Source organism: Pelobates fuscus, chromosome 4 (assembly GCF_036172605.1).
Source record: "Pelobates fuscus isolate aPelFus1 chromosome 4, aPelFus1.pri, whole genome shotgun sequence".
NCBI classification, from domain to species: domain Eukaryota; kingdom Metazoa; phylum Chordata; class Amphibia; order Anura; family Pelobatidae; genus Pelobates; species Pelobates fuscus.
In genome coordinates this window covers 236,833,790-236,855,371 of record NC_086320.1, presented here as the reverse complement: position 1 = coordinate 236,855,371, position 21,582 = coordinate 236,833,790, and the positions used below count along the sequence as shown (strand labels likewise).

The following is a 21,582-nucleotide window of genomic DNA, read 5'->3' as shown; positions in this document are numbered from 1 at the left end:
TCCTCCTTCAATACCCTCTGGAATGCACGCTTTGTTTGCAATATTACAAAATCCACTGCGGTCTACTTCATCTCTGATTCCCTAGATTTATTAGCCTTAAAAGAAACATGTTCTCCCATTCTGACACTGCTACCACTGCATCTTTATCCATTGGTGGTCTTCAACTTGCCCACTACCCAAGACAATGTAAAAGGTAGTGGTGTAGGGTTTCTCATATTACCTCACTGCTCCTTCAAACCTCTACCCCCCCCCTCCCCCCCCCCCCCCCCCCCCCCCCATCTCTTTCCCATCATTTGAAATTCATTTGATTCGCCTCTTCAAACCCTTCTCTTCTAACATTGCCGTTATTTATCGCCCCCCTGGTTCCCAAACTCCTCTTCCTTGACCACTTTGCTGCATGGTTATCATCATTATTTTTTTTATACAGCACCTGCAAATTCGATAGCGCTTTACAATGGGATTATCCTACTTCCTCTCTTCTAATATTCCATTGCTAATTCTCAGGGACTTCAATATTCCCATTAACCCACCTTTGACCTTAGTAGCTTCTAAACTACTTTCTATTCTTATCTCCCTCGGGCTATCACAGTGGGCTAATTCTCCCACCCATGGAGCTGGCAATACCCTCAACCTCATTTTCTCTTATGCGTGTACAGTATCTAATATCTGCAACACTCTATTTCCTCTCTCTGATCACCACCTCTTATCGATTGCTCTCCAGTACCCCCTCACCCAATAACCTCAGCGTAACTCCCCTCAACTCAGGAGGGACCTTAAAGGGACACTCCAGGCACCCAGACCACTTCTGCCCATTGGAGTGGTCTGGATGGCCAACTTCCACCACCATTAACCCTGCACGTTAATTATTGCAGTTTTTATAAACTGCAATAATTACCTTGCAGGGTTAAGTCCTCCTCTAGTGCCTGTCTATCAGACAGCCACTGGAGGGACTTCTGTGTTCTTAGAACACAAAAAGTGTTTTAAACTACGCTGGACGTCCTCAGCGTTGCCGGAATCCCCATAGGAAAGCATTAAATAATGCTTTCCTAGGGGAGGTCTAATGCGAGCGTGCGCCCATTGCCGCACATGCGCATTAGGTCTCTGGCTGACGTCGGCGAGGGAGGTGCGTGAGTGGGGCCTGACCCAGGGCGAGGGACATCGGCGCTGGATTCAGGCAAGTCACTGAAGGGGTTTTAACCCCTTCAGCAACATGGGATGGGGGTTGGAGGGAGAGGGGCACTGCAGTGCAAGGAAAACTGACATGTTTTCCTGGCACTGGAGAGTCCCTTTAATACTATTGACCTCTAGCAGCTGTCAGCTTATATTGATTCACAAATGCTATCCATCCCTACCCTTTCCTGTCCCTCACTGGCCATCTCCACATATAACACAACCTTCACCACTGCCTTGAACGATGCAGCCCCACTCCAAACATGCACCTCGAGGAAGACACGCCCCGAACCGTGGCATACTAAATCAACACACTATCTGCAAAGATGCTCCCGTCGTGCTGAACGCTCCTGGAGGAAGTCTTGCACCCAGGCAGACTTTCTCCATTATAGATTCATAGGGTTCATACAGCGCAGCCCTTGCCAACTTTTTCCGCTCTCATTAGTTCATGCTCCTGCAATCCCAGGTGTCTCTTTGACAACTTTAACTCTTCTTCACCCTGCTGTGGCCACTCCCCAAACTAACCTTACAGCCAATAGCTTTGCATGCTACTTTAAAGACAAGATTAAGGAGCTAAGGAAAGAATTCTCCCCACCTTGCCCCTCTATGTCTCAAGCACACGTAGATCATGCCTTTCCTACCCATCAGACTTTCTCCCTGGCTACTGAACAAGAGGTGGCTGCGCTTCTCCTTTCCTCTCGCCCCACCACTTGCCCACTCGATCCTGTCCCATCTCACTTTATCAAAACTCTCTCCCCATGTCTGGTGCCTTCCTTAACACACATCTTCAACTGCTCTCTCTCTTCTGGCATTGTCCCTGCTGACCTTTAACATGCCATTGTAGTACCTATCCTGAAAAAACGATCTTTTGACCCGTCCTCCCCATCTAACTATCGTCCCATATCCCTGCTCCGTTTTTCCTCAAAGCTTCTAGAAAAACTTGTCTTTACCCGTTTGTCTCACTTCCTCAATTCCAACGTTCTCCTTGACCCTCTTCAATCTGGCTTCTGCCCTCTCCACTCTACTGAGACTGCTCTTATCAAAGTTACTAACAACCTAATCGCAGCTAAATCCAAAGGATTCTTCTTGACTTCTCTGCTGCTCTCCTTCTTCAATGACTCAGTCTCTATGACTTTGTCCTCTTATTTTCCTCTTATTTCTCCCAACGCTCATTCAATGTCTCCTTTTCTAATAATACCTCTTCCCCTCGTCCTGTCTCGGATGGAGTCCCCCAAGGCTCTGTCCTTGGTCCCCTTCTATTTTCTCTTTACACTGCCTCTCTTGAAAAACGTATTACCTAATTTAGATTCCACTACCACCTGTACGCTGATGACACCCAGATATATCTCTACTCCCTGGACCTCTCCCCTGCCGTCTTGCAACGTGTCACTGCTTTCCTTTCTTCTATCTCTGATTGGATATCCTCCTGCTTTCTGAAACTCAATCTCTCTAAAACTAAGCTCCTCCTCTCCCTTTAAGTTAGCGGTGTCCACATAAGTCCATCCTTGCAAGCGCGCTGTCTTGGCATCATATTTTATTCTTGCCTCACCTTTGTGCCTCACATCCAGTATGTTGCTAAATCCTGTAGATTCAATCTTAAAAACGTAGCCCACATCCGCCCCTTTCTTCCGCAAGATGCTACCAAGGAGCTTGTCCATGCTCTAGTCATTTCCTGCATGGATTATTGTAACCCTCTCCTAATTGGTCTTACTAAAAGTCGTATTAACCCGCTACGGTCTGTAATGAATGCTGCAGCTAGACCGATTTTCCTCTCCTGTCGCTCCTCTCACCTTTGTCAATCCTTATATTGGCTTCCTGTATCCTATATGAGTCAATTCAAGGTACTAATCCACACCTATAAATCACTGACCAATTCTAGCCTCTCATATCGCTTCACAGATCCATAGGTATGCACCTTCTCGGTCTCTCTCCTCTGCCCGTGACCTTCTGTCCGCTGCTCCAACCGTACGGCCAACTCACGCTTGCAGGACTTCACGCAGGAGTCTCTCTTCCTATGGAAGAGCCTGCCTACCGCCATCAGACCCTTCCCTAGTGTTCAATCGTTTAAGTAGTGCCTTAAAACCCATCTCTTTAGGAAAGCGTATGGCCTCCCAGAGTAACCTCTACCTCACATACCTGTCTCTTGCTCTCTCCTAAAGGGCAGCACTCTACTCTCTCCTCCAGCTCTGCTTCACTCCCACCTTATTTCATTGTGATTTCCTTTCCTAATGTGTTTTATACCACACCTCCTATAGACTGTAAGCTCACTTGAGCAGGGACCTCTTCAACCTATCATTCATGTAATTTTTCTTGCAATTGTCCCATTTAAAGTTAAATCCTCCCTCTCATAATATTGTAAAGCGCTACGGAATCTGTTGGCGCTATATAAATGACAATAACAACAACAGAACCAATCCCTAGAAACATACAAGAGTCTAACATACCACAGACCGAAGCTGCAGCAAATACTCAATGCACAGGTTAAGAGATCACTCTTAAAGACTAAACACAATTATTATTCCAAAAGTGGGAAATGCGGCCGATTATTAGCAAAAATGCTGCAAAACACCAGACAAACAACAATTATATCTAAAATCCAGACACATACGGGAGAGATCTCACACCGTCTACCAGACATACTGTCGGCATTTTACACTTTCTGTTCTAAATTATACAACCTTAGAAATGAACCTCCAAGCAGCGAAGAAATTAGTAATTTAGTCGCCTCTAGAATCACCCAAAAGCTCCCCAGTAATGTCCAATAGACTCTTGATTTACCAATCTCGAAGGTGGAATACGAGACGGTGGTTAAGAACTTGCCACAGAGGAAGAGCCCAGGTCCGGATGGCTTCACTACCAAATATTAAAAGACCTTTTCCAGTATCCTAGCCTCACCGTTTATGGAAGCTTTAAACTTTTTTTTGCAAAATTCCGCTCTCCCTCCTACAGCGTTGGAGGTGCACATGACCCTAATTCCCAAGCCAGGCAAAAATCCCCTATGTTGCGGTAGCTATAGACTGATCTCTTTAATGCTGACCTAAAAATCTTTACAAAAATTTTAGCCAATCGTCTTCGCCCATTACTCCAAGGACTGATCCACCCTGATCAAATCGGGGTTCATACCAGGTAGGGAGGCCATGAATAATACCACCAAACTGCTGAACCTAATACACATGACCAAGCAACAACAAAAACAAAGCCTACTTCTAGCCATCGATGCTGAACAGGCCTTTGACAGGGTGGATTGGTCGCTCCTGCTAGACACTAAGAGCTCTGGGCTTTGGCCCAACTTGGATACACTGGATGCTATCCCTGTATTCCAAACCCATTGCAAAAAAACAGAATCAATGGACAATTATCAGAGTCTGTTAATATTAGGAATGGCACGAGACAGGGGTCCCCCCTTTCGCCACTCCACTTCATTCTCACACTAGAACTCCTACTGCAGGGCATCATAGACATCACATTATGGGGGTGAGGATAGATGACCATGACTTCAAAAAAGCAGCGTTTGCCGATGACCTCCTGTTCTCTATTTCAGCAGATAGATGCCCGAGTTAGTGCAGGAGCTAGACCTATACAAGCGTGTCTCCAACTTTCAAGTTAATTATGCGAAAAGCTAAATACTTACACCCTCACACAAATCTGGCCATAAAAGATGAATTCCATTTCTCTTGGGCCTACACAGCAGTCAAGTATCTGGGGTCAACATCCCGCATGACTTGTCCAAATTATACAAATTAAACTTCCCCCTCTGATTAAGGCCATCACTGCTGACTTGACAAAACTGAACAAACCTTTATATAGCTGGCTCGGCCACACTAACAATCAAAATGAACACTCTACCTAAGATATTATTCATCATACAGACCCCACCCATCCCTACACCCAAACTATTTTTTAGAACTATAAAGAGCATGTTTAGTACATTTATCTTGATTCACAAACACCCATATAACCTCCTGACGATGCACAAAACCAGGCAATAGTACACGAGAATATCTGAATGGGCTAATTCCCACAATAAGACGCAGTGGGCACAAATTGCAGCCAGTTGCGTCCAAGTGCCGTTGCACACGATACTGTGGCATGACAAGGTAACAACCTTCCTTAAACCCCCATACGCCTCCCACCTGACGATCATACTGACTCTAAAGCTATGGCAACACATACAGGCCCTTCCCAGTGTGTCTACCCACCCATCCCTCTATACCCTCTGACTACAAATCCTCTGTTTCAACCGGGTATGACTACTTCTGCCTTCAAAGCACTACATGACACACAGTACCTCGAGCTAGGTAATATCCTCTCCTCTAAGAGAGTAAAAACTGCGGAAGAATTGATACCCGACACAACCATCTCGACACTCCAACACTTTAGTATATCCCAACTGAAACACTAAATCTCTTCTACACCAGTATTCCTGAGCGCACACAGGAATAAAACGATATTTATTTCAAGTTTTGAAACACAAGCTCTCAACTGTCAAATCCTTCAAAATGATACGAGTCCCCCCAAAAACTAAATTCATGTCACAATGGGAAGAACAACTCCAGATATCACTGACCACAGGGGAACTGAAGCGTATATTCAATATATTTCATTCTTCCATTAGCAATGCTACACACGAACACAACTATATCCAGGTGGCACTACACTCCCTCGCACCTCAACCGTTTATTTCCAAACTCTTCTGATAAATGTTGGAGATGCCAGCAGAAGAAATGCACTCCAAGCCACGTTTGGTGGCTATGCACAGAAATACAAATTTCAACGATTCAATCACAGGGGTTGATATCCCAGTCTCTGCAAAGGTATCATTGTTTCTCCTTCTTCCAACTCCATTATCCAAGACCAAAATAATTCTTATACACCATCTCCTGATGTTAGCCAACATGTTAATCCCCCTAAACTGAAAAAAAAAATTAAAAAAAAATAAACCCTCAATCCGAGGTTGGATACAAAAGGAAGAAAGCATAAGACTTATGGAAGAAATCCATATTTCCTTTGTACATACGTATACACTCTATACTGAATGCTGGAGTCCTTGGCTCCAATTCATTAATGCACACCAGAGTAAAGGGGGAGACCCCTGAAAACCAGGTCTCCCGTTCTTCCCCACTAACCACCCATGTCATAACAAACCAGATGGGAGAAATCTGTCACACTTACATTCTTGGCCACCATTTGATAAAGCCCTAGTGGTGAAACGCGTTATGGTTATTTTGATTGTGTTTTTTTTTTTGTTTTTTTATAAAATACTTTTTGGTTACAATTTTGTACCAATCATCTTTTTAATACACTTTTTTATTTAGAATTTTTTACCTGGCTTCCTTTTACCTTAGTGTGACTCCAAGTATACCCAAGGTGGGGATCATACCACCAACGCTGACATCACAGTGCAGTTTGCCTGCACCTCATTTGTGATTACATTTTTATTTATGTTTACTGCATATTTTATTCTACTGAGAGCACTATTGGCTGTCTTTTATATTTCCCTCTCCTGAGTGTTGGATACCATCCCTCTGGAGGACTCCCATCACATATCCTTTAAAGCAGGAATACACCCTTCACACCAGAGTTGACTATAGCTCTTTTAAATGTGAGTTGATTGTACATATTTGTTTATTTTACCCATATTGGCTTTTATATACTGCACCATTGGGTCTCCTTATTTTTGTCTTGCAGGTAAGGGAGACGGTTGGACCACTAGGGACATTGAGGACGCTACTCCCAAAAACAGGCACCTTATAGAGATACTTACTTCTGAGTGAGACCTCAATATTATCGGACATTACCTTCAGTTACTCCATCAGAACTTTAGTCCCAATACATTTACTGAGGTGATGGAACAATACACTGTCAGTTACATGGAGTGACAGTTACTCTTTCATTTGTACCATTGCCAAATTTATATGTTTGGAAGTTAAATTCAGCTTATTTTCTAAAAAAAAAAAAAAAAATGCCTTTATAACTATTGGGGCAGCCCTTTTCCTGTATTTCTTTGTGTTACATGTTCTCTCCTCAGATGGTTTGAGGGATACCTTCTGTTGGGCCGCTGCCTATCTTACTTCAATTTTATTAGCGCTGACCCTTTTCTTATTTTTCTATCACATGTAACTGAGCCACCCTGCTTTGCAGCACACACAGCACATGAAGAAAAGGTAGAAAAAATACTGAGCGCACACCTGTGCATACAAACATTCTCTGTTAGGTGCCTGAGTGCAGGTTATTTTTATTTTTTTTGTACCTACTTTATTTGCGATATGATGAAAATTCCTAACTATCATATAGCATTTACTGAAGTGAAGGAACAGCACACTGTTACATGGCGTGACAGTTACTCTTTCATTTGTACCAATGCCAAATTCATGTTTGTCAGTGAAATTCAGCTTCTTTTATCAAAAATGCCTTTATGAATGATCTGAAAAGATGACAAAATTTGACAAAAAACTAAACTGGACGAATTATCAACATTTTCCAATATGAGTAAAATTTGGCTTTTTATTCTTTTTTGGATAGACATCTAAAATCCCAAGTAACGTTTTAGGATGAATTACATTTTAAATTGAGAAAATCCAGTCCATCAACTTTATCCCTTCACGCAACCATACCTCTCAACATTGGGAGGTATGTAATCACGATGGGTGAGTGGACATTCTAGGGGGCACTGTCAGTGATGCAACTTGCGTCACTGGTGGCACCAATAATGGATGTGTCCACCCACTTAAGGGGACATGTCAACCTGGTGTCAAGCACACCAAGCTGACAGACCGCCTCCTTGCTGCCCCCCTCTACTTTCAGGACCATGCAAAGAGCGCTGCTGAAGGGCTCTCTGCATGGCCCTAGTGGCTGCTACACAATAAAAGTACATCTAATGTTCCCTGGTGTAACTAGGTGCAGTAGAGAGAGACTTGCACAACTTTGTAAGTTACAAATAATCACTGAATAGTGAACAGGCTATTTTATGATTAAAGAAAAGGAAAAAAAAGAAAACATGTAAATCCACATAAAATTAATAAAAGTAACCTCTTTTACACTGAAAATAAAAAAAAATGGATTAGGTGTGTGTAAACTTCACAAAAACTTACTTATTTAAAGTTGAAATAAGACAGAGGCAAACTCCTTCTCTACACCGAAAGTTTTTGTGTTTAAAACCCGCAGCAAGCCTCTCCCAGACACACTGTAAAGAACAATAACATTATTTATCCCCTCTCTTTTTTTTTTTTACTAAATATTGTTTTCAATTGGATAACACATGCAATGACATATACATCTGAAAGCAAGTACATGTTCCATAGAATATCCATGACACCAAAGAAGCAATATACAATGGGTATTACTCGCAAAAAGTGGCCACACGTGACAAAACAAGCAAGAAAAAAAAAAGTGTGTGATAGCAATGCTACTGAGGAAAAGGGGTCAGTGTTTCCAATGTAGGGTAAGGTCTGTTAGAAGTACAAACTAGGGGTAGCGGAATACTTCCTGTCTAGTTGATTTGCTGGGTACCAGTACGGGCGGGTTAGAGGCCCCCCTCTTAGTTTTGTAATTAAACTAACCACTTTGTTTTTTTGGTTGTTTTATTTTTAAAAAAACATGCTTCTCGCCATGATTGTGTGTCACATATGAGATTACCTATCTGGTAGCTTCAGTTTTATTGTTATTTTTGTAATAGCTAATCCTCCCATATGCTTCCAAAAGGTTTAGTAAACATGGCACCGGGTTTGTGAGAAATAATAGAATGTAGTCTGCAAATCACGCAATTTTATGTTCAACTGATGGAGTCATGATACAGAGAACAGTGAATGTGTCCTTGATAAGGTGTACTAAGGGCTCTAGTTCTAAAATAAAAAATAAGAGAGCATTTCTGTCTCATACCGTTGGTTATCCAAAAATTTGCCAGAGAGGAAGCCAGAGTTTAAGACTCTAGTAGACGAGGAGGAGTACAGTGCCATGATTGCCTTCAGGAAAGAGGCGGGGAATCCGCATTGGTGAAGTGCGTATTCCATGTATTGCCAGTGGAGGCAAACAAATGTCTTCACAGCATTCAATACAGGAAGGTATAAAGCAAGTATACACACAGTGAAGGAGAATATTGAAATAATAAAAAACACCACTAGTGTATATAGTGTACATGTAATGTACTAGTGTACATGCATTTCAAATTGTGTTAACCCATAGGGGTAAGTCCATATATTTCTAGCGCTCCACATATACACTAGTGGTGGTTTTTATTATTTCAATATTCTCCTACACTGTGTGTACACTTGCTTTATATATTGTTCTATAGGGGAGAGAGTCCCTATTTTTGATGTGGTAGCTGCTATAAGCAAGTGTTATTTCTATAAATAGATCAAAAGAGTCCTATAGACACACATTCCCTCTATTATTCAATACAGGAAGGTGGCTAAGCGTGTGGGACAAACTGACAATGTCTATTATATTAAATAAAATTAAGGACTACTTTGTCTTATGTATTTTTTCTATGCTTGATAATTGTGACAGGCAGGTGGAGCTTAAGCTCCACCCTTTGTCAAGATTGCCAAGTGCAAGAAAATACATAAAACAAAGTAATCCCTACTTTGTCTTATGCTTAAAGGGATACTCCAGGCACCCAGATCACTTCTGCCCATTGGAGTGGTCTGGGTGCCAACTCCCACTACCCTTAGCCCTGAAAGTGTAATTATTGCAGTTTTCATAAACTGCAATATTTAAATTGCAGGGTTAAGTCTTCCTCTAGTGGCTGTCTACAAGACAGCCACTATAGGGACTTCCATGTTCATAGAACACGAAAAGTGTTTTCAGCGACGCTGGACGTCCTCGCGCTATGTGAGGACCTCCAGCATCGCCGAAATCCCCATAGGAAAGCATTGTATAATACAAGGAAAGCATTGTATAATGCTTTCCTATGGGGAGGTCTAATGCGCGTGCTCGGCCATTGCCGTGTTTGTGCATTAGGTCTCCCCCGCCGGCTGAAGTCGGCAAGGTAGGAGAGTAGGCGGAGCCTGACCCAGCGCAGAGGGACATCGGCGCTGGACTCCGGTAAGTCACTGAAGGGGTTTTAACCCCTTCAGCAACAAGGGATGGGGGGTGGGAAGGAGAAAGGCATAACAGGGTCCTGCAGTGCCAGGAAAACCAATATGTTTTCCTGGCACTGGAGAATCCCTTTAAAAGAGATAGGTCAGAAATAAAGAACAGATTGTGAAAGAGGAAGAGAAGGGAAAGGAGAAAGGTAAGTTTGAGGTGACAGAACCAGTTTAATTCAAAAAAATGTATTTACATGAATGAAAGGAAACAATTTAATTTGGAAATGTACAATTTTGCTGAGAAAATTATTAAGCATGTAGAAGTTCCCAGTGCCCTTAGCATTAACATAAACAATTTAAATCTGCGGCAACAACAAAAGGAGTTTAAATCAATAAAGAAAAAATAATCAGAAAAGTATTATTTAATAGTGCAGTTTGATTAAAATAATGATTGCATATTCGTGAAATATACTGAAAAATAGACTATTGCTATAATACAAAGAATTAAACAAATGATTGTTATCTAATAATTTTTATGGAGTATATAATGAGAAAAAAATATATAAAGAAAATGAGGAAAAAATAACCATTAAAAGTAGCATAGTAAATAAGGAAAAACTCTTACTATTGGTGGAGCAGTTTGGTCCATCAATTTCAATATAAGATTTTGAGCTTGGTCTCTGGTCTGGTCTTTGGCATCCCCAAGTCTATCTACTAGAACAGGAATAACTGGAATTTGGAAGTGAAAGGCATAAATGTGACTTTTTTCAACTGTTTAATTTCCAACATTTAGAAAAGCTTTTCTATTTCATCTCCGCAGATAAAGTAGAATTAAATCATTTTCTCAGAAATCCCATATTGTGTTCAGCTACATCTTTTACGTACAACAATACTGATGTATACCTTTGTCACTATTCTTGGAAGTTACAGTGCCATATAATATGACACATGACTATTTCAGTGTTTACAGTTAGAATTTTGATAAATGGATTTGATTGGCCTAATGTTTCATTCTGGGGCACTATAGCAGTTTGCTGTTCAAACTGCCCCACAAAGGCCTATCATTTGTGAAAGTATCTAATACGGTGTATATTATTACAGTGCCATATAAGAGACCTGACTAGTTCAGTGTTTAGAGCTACAATTCTGATATATGGATTTGATGGGCCTGTGTCTCATTGGGGGGAATTAAAAGGAGTTTGACAGTTCAAATTACCCCATAAATGCATACCATTTGTGAAAGTAGACATCAAAGGATATGTTATATGGTATATTGTGAGCCTTATTGTACACCAAGTCTAGCACCAATTGCTTTCAAAGTTTTTTAGATTATTTTATTTTTACATTTTTGACATGAACATTGCAATTTAGCGGTTTATTTGGTAAATGTGATGTGTGCTACTGCAATACAAATCACTAAATCATGCTCACCTATGTTTTCAAAGTGCAGAATAACCCCTTTTGCATACCTTTGTCAAGATTTTTTAAAAATGCATAATATACCCTGAGCAATTTTTTTTTTTTTTTTTTTTTTTTTAACAGATGGCAAATTTAAGATGGGTCAAAGGAGCATTTGGTGTCATTTTAGAAGCCATTACTCAATTAAAGCATATAATTTGCCAATGTGGACACCATGGGCACTCTCATATGATATATTTTGAGCTTTATTGAGATGTCAATATTTCAAATTTTTTTCAAAGTTTGTGGTATTGTTATTTTAATTTTATTTGTTACATACAAATCTTACATCTCAATCCCATCTCTAATTTTAAACCAAGCAGAAAAATGACCTTGTTTATTTCAGTGGAGGGATACACTCGCTTGCCCTAATCCTAATCCCCATCGTAATCTTAGTCCAAACTATAACCCAAAACATAATCCTAAAGCCAACTCTAAACCTAAGGCTGGAAACATCCCATGGTGGTAAAATTCTGCATGGCAAAATTATTTCATCATGAGTCCTTTAGGGAAAGAATGCCATGACAGAATAATTCCATCACGGGTCATTAAAGGGTTAAAACACTTATTGAAGGACCATACTCCGCTAGTTATTTAGTATGTGTGGAAACCGTTTTAACCCCTTAAGGACCAAACTTCTGGAATAAAAGGGAATCATGACATGTTACACATGTCATGTGTCCTTAAGGGGTTAAAGAAGCACAACCTCCATACAATCTTTTCAAATGTCTGCAGTGGGCTAAAGGTTAGACATACAAAAGGAACTCAATAAAAACTGTACTGCATATAACTGCTATATATCTAATGTTTATGAAATCCTAATATTACATATTTATTTCAGTCTGTCTGTTTTTCCTACTTTTAGATATCCATATTAGCTAACTTTTACTTTAGCAACATACATTAAAAGGAAAACGCCAAGCACCATAACAATGCCAATGGTTTCACTTCTTACATGTGGTCTGTTGGGCATCACCTGCCTTTTTTCACGCATTCTGAATATAGGAGGCTACTGCTAGGAACTTCCATTAGCTCTCGAGAGCTAAGCCCTGAAGTGCAGGGCTAGCTCAATAGCTGAGAGTATCAGCGGATCACTCTCAGTCCAAGACTTCAGCCCTGCACCACTCAGAGCTTTCAGCTGCCAGAGAGGCATGTAACAGCATATGTTATTTGTTTATTTTTAGACAAAGATGCAGACGTACGCCTCGATCATTATCTTTTGTATACACTTTTCAGATTATCACAATCCATTAGAAATAAAATTCAAATGTTTTATCTACCATAATTCCCTTGGGCTTTAATGGTGCATTCTGTTATAAAATATTTTTAACAATTTGCTAGGATAATTTGAAAAGTTTATTAAAAATAATTAAATGAAGACCTGAGCTGCTTAGCGGCATAAAAATTACAACAACAATATCACAATGAGCACACTGGGAATAATATTAATGGGCATACTTAGTCTACAAAAAGAAACAAGCAACAATCAAGTACATTTTATTAATCTTTTTGCCTGTGTTGTTTTCACGTTTTCTTAGGTGTTATATATGGAGAAATAAAAAAAAAATAAAAAAGCTTGCAAAAGCTGCAAAAATGCTGTATGCAGCCTTTGCAAACCCGCTCATTTTTCCCAGCACAGACTTTCACTCTATGCCATGGAATACTCCAATCAGAGGCTTCTCATTGAAAAGCTCCTGCCCTGGAGCCATGAGCATGGGCACATCCAAGCTCAGCTTTTCTATTCTGTTCAATGAGCTGTAATACCGTTCATCAAGAAGGGTGGAAGGAAGGTACGCTCTCTCTCACAGAAAGCTTGCCACTTCCTATAGCTCTGTAGAGTTAATGGAAGTCAAAGAAATCCTCCCTTGCTGTCTGACAGCCAGAGCAGTGTACTTGCCCTAATTAAAAAGTGACGATTTCTGTTGAAATTGGCACGTTTATTGATTGTAAACAAAATTACAAACAGCAGCCACATAAAACACATCAACAAGCTAAATATAGCCAACTTACCAGTTACCAAGTAGGTTCGGAAACGTTCTATTAACCTGTCCGTTAAGGCACTAAGAACATCTAATCCAAGCAATGTCACCTACAAAACAGATAAGAGAAGAAGCATATTAATATGGAAAGCCAACACAATTCAAAGAGCAAACTCTTAAGAAATGCAGTGTTAATTTTAGTTAACACTCTGTAAGGTGATTTTGCTAAACATAGTTGCTTGCTACTAAACGGTTTTTCATTGTGTGATATAATTTCTCTGGTTTTACTAATGTTATGCAATAACCATCTGTTCATCAGAAAATAAAATCTGCCAGCTTCAATGGTAGTCTAGGTTAAAGAAGAAAATTTAGTAAAATAGTGGGAGGTAGAAATTTTACATCCTTGGGGCGTAGCTTCCTAGGCAAGTCTACATTTGTATCAATGTAATGAAATAATATAGACCAATTTAGTTATTTACATGAGTAAGCTGTTAAATGTACACTCCAAGCACTCTGTAGGGCTTTTGGTGAATGGAGTGCCCTGGTGCCCCTCACCCCCCAATGTATGTAGTCAGACTGGTTTAGACCATTTTAAACCACCTTACCTTGAGTCTGAAGGGCGCTGTTCTAAACCTCCACATCAGTCGGAAGCTCTCAGTTCAGAGCAAAGTCAGGCAGTGCTTTGGACATTGACGATCAGCTGACGTTCGTAGCCTAAGAGCTTGACCAGCATTGCAGGACTTAACTAAGTGAGCTAACGGAAGCTCTTAAAGGACCACTATAGTGCCAGGAAAACAAACTCGTTTTCCTGGCACTATAGTGTTAATAGGTCCCCCCCACCCTTATGGCCCCTCTCCCGCCGGGCTGAAGGGGTTAAACACTTACCTTTCTCCAGCGCCGGGCTCCCTCGGCGCTGGGGACTCTCCTCCCTCTTCTGACGGCAACCGTCGAATGCACATGCGCGGCAAGAGCGGTGCGCGCATTCAATCAGTACATAGGAAAGCATTTCTCAATGCTATCCTATGGACGGCAGAGTCTTCTCACTGTGAAAATCACAGTGAGAAGCGTGGAAGTGCCTTTAGCGGCTGTCAGTGAGACAGCCACTAGAGGCTGGATTAACCCTAATGTAAACATAGCAGTTTTGCTGAAACTGCTATGTTTACAGCTTCAGGGTTAACCCTAGATGGACCTGGCACCCAGACCACTTCATTGAGCTGAAGTGGTCTGGGTGCCTATAGTGGTCCTTTAAGCTCAAACTCCTGGCTCTCGAGGAGGAAGGGAATGGCCTACGGCAGACCCCAGTTGATAAGCCAAACAGCTTGACTACTTACAATGAGTGCTAACCACAGCAATCGTTGTACGGTAACCACTACATGTTGTAGTGGCTTTGGTGCTTGGAGAATTTCCTTACCAAGAGCAAGCATTAAATCACCCACAGAAATATATTAATGCATTCTATTAAAAACTGCAAAACAAAAAAAAAAAACGATAAAACAAATGTGTGAAGGTGAATCAAGTGCTGAATAATAGAGCAAAAACTCCACACTTATAGTTGTGTCTTTCCACACAACAAACAAAACAATAATATAAAAATAAATCAGTGTAGGTGTATGTGCACAATATAATATGTCTTTCAATATACCACAAGTGAAACAATAATATTATCCACTCTGGATCTGAATCCTACAATAAAGCAAATAAAAAAAAAAAAAAATGCTTACAGTGTAGCACAGGGCTTGACAAATTTGCTCTGATTCTAGGAGCCATCAAAAAAAGTTAGGAGCCATTTTTTTTTTTTTTTTTTTTAAACTTACATAGCTTTATATTTAACGGCAAAAATATAAATCTTAACCCCTTAAGGGCTGAGCCAAATGTACACGTTGTGAACAAAACAAAACATAAACAAAACCTGGCATTTGCGCTACATGACTGTAAAACCGTAATTCACCTCTTTCATATTAAATGCACCCACCCTTATTATATATCATTTTATTCAGGGGTAACAGGGCTTTCATTTAATATCAAATATTTAGCTACGAAACAATTTAATATGAAAAAAAAATGGGAAAAAATAAGAAATGTTATTTTTTTAGTTCTACATGACATTTTAACTGGCAATGTCATAATACTGTTCGCTTTTACTGCAATAAAATACACATATTTGTATTCAGCAAAGTCTCATGTGTAAAACAGTACCCCCTATGTACAGGTTTTATGGTGTTTTGGGAAGTTACAGGGTCAAATATAGCACGTTACATTTGAAATTGAAATTCGCCTGATTGGTTACGTTGCCTTTGAGACTGTATAGTAACCCAGAAATAAAATTTACACCCATAATGGCATACCATTTGCAATAGTAGACAACCCAAGGTATTGCAAATGGGGTATGTCCAGTCTTGATTAGTAGCCACTTGGTCACAAACAATGGCCAAAGTTAGCGTTAGTATTTGTTTGTGTGTGAAAAATGCAAAAAACGCCAATTTTGGCCAGTGTTTGTGACTAAGTGGCTACTAAAAAAGACTGGACATACCCCATTTACAATACCTTAGGTTGTCTACTATTGCAAATGGTATGCCATCATAGGGGTAATTTTCATTCTTGGGCTACAATACGGTCTCAAAGGCAACGTAACCAATCTGGCGAATTTCAATGTGAAAAAATAAAAAAATGTAACATGCTATATTTGACCCTGTAACTTCCCAAAACACCATAAAACCTGTTCATAGGGAGTACTGTTTTACACGTGAGACATCGCTGAATACAAATGTGTATTTCATTGCAGTAAAATCAAACAGTAATATGACATTCACAGTTAGAATGTCACGTAGAACTAAACATTTTTTTAAATTCTTATTTTCTCCCATTTATTTATATTTTATTCATATTAAATTATGTTTTATACCTAAATATTTTATGTTTCATCATAGGGGTAATTTTCATTCTTGGGCTACCATAGGGTCTCAAAGGCAACGTAACCAATCTGGCGAATTTTAATGTGAAAAAGATGAAACAAGCCTTATATTTGACGCTGTAACTTTTGAAAACAACATAACACCTGGACATGAGGGGTACTGTTGTACTCGGTAGACTTCGCTGAACACAAATATGTGTGTTTCAAAACAGTAAAAAGTATCACAGCAATAATATTGTCTGTGTAAGTGCTGTTTGTGCGTGAAAAATGCAAAAACCGTCACTTTTACTGGCGATATCATTGTTGCAATACATTTTACGGTTTTGAAACACTTGTGTTCAGCGAAGTCTCCCGAGTAAAACAGTACCCCCCATGTACAGGTTTTATGTGTTTTGGTGTCTTGGAAAGTTATAGGGTTAAATATAGTGCTAGCAAATTAAATTCCCTTTACTTTCGGCATGGGTTGTCAGGCAGTTCCCGCTAATTGTAATTAATTAAGATACCTAATTATGTAAAAATATTACATAAATATATATGTAGAATTAATATAGATATATATATATATATAGTGACTTATACGTATATATTTATGTATATAGATATATATATATTATTTCGTTCTACGTGTATTTTGATATAAATATATTTTTATTAATATCACAATACAGTTAGAACGAAATAACACATCTATATATTTTTTAATTATTTATTTTTAATTATTTTTTAACATATTTAAATTTTTTTTATATTATATATAAATATATATATATAACAATAATTATATATATTTAATCAGTATCAGTCTACGTGTAATTTGAGATATAGAGATATATATATATATATATATATATATATATATATATATATATATATATATATATATATTAATAGTAAAATACACCTAGACAGTATATAGACACCTAGACAGCACTACCAAGCCTCAATAAGCAAACCAGTAACCAACCTCATGCTGAAGAGTTGCATTAACAACGAAACAGCTGTCCATGAGTGGTTCACTGGTTTTGCATCTTTTCCTAAATTGTGTTCCAAGCAGTTGTATACTGCAAACACAGATTAAAAGGAATCCATGTTTAAAATGGAATGAGGCAAAAATTTGATTATTGTTAAACTAATTTGCATATGCCCACCCAGAATCCTTTGCGGTTGTAACATCACTGTAGATTTGGGATTTCTGTGGGAAAAGCAAGTCTTATGGCTTGACTGGTGTGCAGATTTTTGTTTAACATTGTGTGTGTATATATATATATATATATATATATATATATATATATATATATATATATAATAAAATTTACACTTATTTTAACTTTCATTTTATTTTATTTCCAGCCAGCAGGGGGACTAATGTAGTGGTCCCCCTGCTTGCAATGCAGCAGCCAGCTAACCCGGCCATTTGATTGTGAGGTCCTCGCAAGGACCTCACTCTCACATGGCCGGGGGGGGCGCAGGAGAAAGGATCTGCCGCGGGGGACTCCCTGGAATCCCAGGTGAGTCCCCCCAAGCGCGATCTCCGGCGTAGGATCGCCGGCGACCGGGTAAGTAAGAAAAAAAACAAAACGGAGGGCATACTATTACGCCCTGCGGCGTTTAGAGATGCTTAGAATAGGGCGTAATAGTACGTCCTCCGGTTTTAAGGGGTTAAAGGGACACGATAGTCACCAGGACCACTACAGCTTAATGTAGTTGTTCTGGTGTCTATAGCCTGTCCCTGAAGGCTTTTCAATGTAAACACTGACTTTTCAGAGAAAAGGCAGTGTTTACATTGCTTCCTAGTGACACCTCTAGTTCAGTCCCTCAGATGGTCACTAGAGGTGCTTCCTGAGTCAGTGCTGCACAGTGTGCAGCACCTACATTCAACATCTCCACACTCTGCATGGAGGCTCTGAATGTTCCCCATAGAGATGCATTAATTCAATGCATCTCTATGAGGAGATGCTGATTGGTGCACGGTTTTGCAGCCAATTCTATGGGAAAACATTGAATTGATTGAGATCAGTAAAGCTTAATGATTTCAGTAATGGAGGCAGGGACATTCGAGGGGAGACCAGCATGGAGTAAAAACACTATTCCCTTGCGAATGGGTCTGGTAACCGAAACACACACACACACACCATGACAGACAGACACACAGACGTATACCATGACAGACAGACAGACCCATACACTCAAACACACCATGGCAGACAGACAAACACAGACACTATGACAGAGAGACCATACACTCACACTATGACAGACAATACTTGCGGGGTTCAGTGGGCGACCGGCTGGGGGATTGTGCAGGCGGGCGAACTGCTGGGGAATCGTGGATGCTGGCGGCTAGCTGTCCGTATTGCTCCTGGGAGGCAAGGGAGATGTCCCTGCTCTGCTCCCCCACGTGCCACTTAATGAGACCAGGGCAGGAATAGGACATCATATTCCAGCCCAGGTCTCACTAAATGGCGTGCAATGTGAGGGAAGTGGAGTAGAGCAGGGACATCACAGTTCCCTCACCATCCGCCTTAGAGTCGCACAGCTAGCCGCCCGCCTCCACGACCCCCCAGCATGCCGCCGGCCTGCATAATCCCCCAACTTGCTGTCCACCATAATTCCCCAGCCGGCCTTCCGACCGCCAGGCTCACATATCCCAGGCGTCAAGGCAAAATTCCTAGGCGCAATGGCAACCTGGCACCTGGGATTTGTCGAGCCCTGGTGTAGTATGCCATACAAACACAGAGCTTTACATATTTTGGTGGGGTCAGTATTCCACGCCTGTCATTTCATAAGTCACTGTTATGCTCTCAGCTTAGATCTATGTATGATCCAGAGACACTGTGTTCCTCCATAGAATAACTTGCTCTGTGTGTAAGATGCTTTGGTGCTTTTCCCTCACCCATCACTATGAACTGCTGGAAATTGACAAAAACGGATTGTGGAAGCTCTGGTCCTTGCCAAGTTGTATCAACCTCAACTTGGCCCACTAGACAAATTGTCTAGTCTTTGTCTTACATCTTGGAAATTAAAGGGACTCTATAGGCACTCCGACCACTTCACCTCATTGACGTGGTCTGGGTGCAGTGTCCCTGTTCCCTTTAGTCCTGCAATGTAAATCAGAGCTTGACAAATTCCAAGCGCAAGATCTCTGCGGCAACCTGGAATTCATTCCTCGCACCTGGGATTTATGAGCCTGTGTCTTCTGGCAGCTGACTGCGAGGGAGCTGTGATCTCCCTGCTCTGCTCCCTCATGCACCGCTTAGTGTTGCCTGAGCCAGAATATGACGTCATCTCGGCCCCAACATCACTAAGCAGCACGCAAGTAAGCAGCGCATGGAGATCACAGGTCCCTTACCACCAACAATACACGCAACCGGCCGGCTTCTCTCCAGAACACCCACTAAACCACAGGGAAAACTGATTCACTCCAGCTCACCCATAGGTAGGGAGGCTGGGTGGAATCGAATTGGAATAAAATAAATAATAATGTGTTTGTGTATTTGTGAGTGTGTGTCTGTCTGTCTGTCTTGGTATGTGTGTGTGTATATGTATCTGTCTGTGTTTAGGTGCCCAACTCCTTTTATTCCCGTACATGGCCCCGTCTCTATGGTTGAGATTACCACAATTGATGATCTCTGCCAATCCAATGCTTTCCCATAGGAAAGCACTGAGAAGCTATTGCTCGTGCGCTGTAAAACACTGCGCCAATCAGCATTTACTCATAGAAATGGATTGAATCAATGCATATCTATGGGTAACGTCCAGCTCCTCCATGAGAATGTGGAGGAGCTGAATGTAGGTACTGCATACTGTGTAGCACTGAGATACAAAGTACTTTAGTGGTTGTTTGAGTGACTGCCACTAGTGGTATTACTAGACAGCAATGTAAACACTGAAAAGTCTGTGTTTACATTGAAAAGTCTGCATGTACAGGCTACAGACTACAGAACCACTACATTAAACCCTTCCCGACGCAAGATGGAAATTTTCCGTCATGCTTGTCCTACCGGTAAAGATGCATGATGGAAAAGGTCTATCATTTACTAAAAAGTTAACCGCAGATCGCGGCAATCACAGGGTTAACACTCCTCTGCCTCGGTACCCAAGGCAGACCGGGAGCACTCAATTGCGCCATCCCTGCAGCTGTGCCTCCCTGCTCTTCTGCGGTCATGTGAAATGCAGGGAGATCAATCAGTGCTGATCTTCCTGTGTAAAAAATTAAATAAAAATAAAGTTGAAGTTAAATCCCACCCCCCTTTCAACCATCTTTATTAAAATTAACCTCTTCACTGCCATTTGATCACTGAGCCCTCAAGGGTTAAATTTATTTTACTAATTTAAATATTTTAAAATTATATATTTACCTTGCTGGGGTGGGTGGAAGTTAGTGGGGAATTTGGTGTTAGGCTAGCTAGGGGTTAACAGTAAAAAAGGTTTTTTTTAAAAAAGGTTTAAGAACGTTTAATTAAAAAAAAAAAAAGTGAAAACAATCCCTCCTCCTTTACCCACACCTAATAAAAATTAACCCATTCCCTGACAGTTGATCACTAAATACAGATCACAGTATTATACGGTGATCTGATTTTTTTATTTTTATTTTATTTTTTTACCCCAGAGGGTTAACTTATTTTATTTTTTTTTAACCCTCCGGGGTTACATTTATTTAATTAATTTAAATATTAAAAAATTATATAATTTTGCAAGCTGGGGTGGGTGGGAGTTATGGGAAATTGGAGAATTTACGGTTAGTGCTGCTTACTTCTAGTTACAGTTTAACGGTAAGTTTAAACATTTTTTCAAAGTGTAGAAAGAGTTTTAAGAAAAATTGAAAAAGTTAAAAAATGTAATAAGAATTTTTTTATTTTTTTAAAACAAGTTTTAAGAAGTACAAAATACTCACTACCACTACACCTGGAACAAACAAGTGAAAAAATGATCACACGCTTAGGTTCACACCTTTTAAAATACCCCCAGGTATATTCTTTCAAAAATGGTATGCGTTTGTGGGGTAGTTTGAATAACAAACCATCTAAAAGTACTCCAA

The 21,582-nt window shown here is 40.3% G+C and overlaps 1 protein-coding gene across 30 annotated transcripts in view; it reads right to left on the bottom strand.

Annotated features, from left to right (window-relative positions):
• CLASP2 (cytoplasmic linker associated protein 2) overlaps positions 1–21,582 on the bottom strand; it is a 266,936-nt gene that overhangs the window by 234,816 nt on the left and 10,538 nt on the right. For all 30 annotated transcript variants that reach the window (XM_063451964.1, XM_063451965.1, XM_063451983.1 and 27 more), the window contains exons 3-5: positions 13,665–13,743; positions 10,822–10,925; positions 8,262–8,353 (exon numbers count right to left, since the gene is read on the bottom strand). In XM_063451964.1, the coding sequence (XP_063308034.1) occupies positions 8,262–8,353; positions 10,822–10,925; positions 13,665–13,743 (275 nt within the window). The remainder of the gene's footprint in view (positions 1–8,261; positions 8,354–10,821; positions 10,926–13,664; positions 13,744–21,582) is intronic.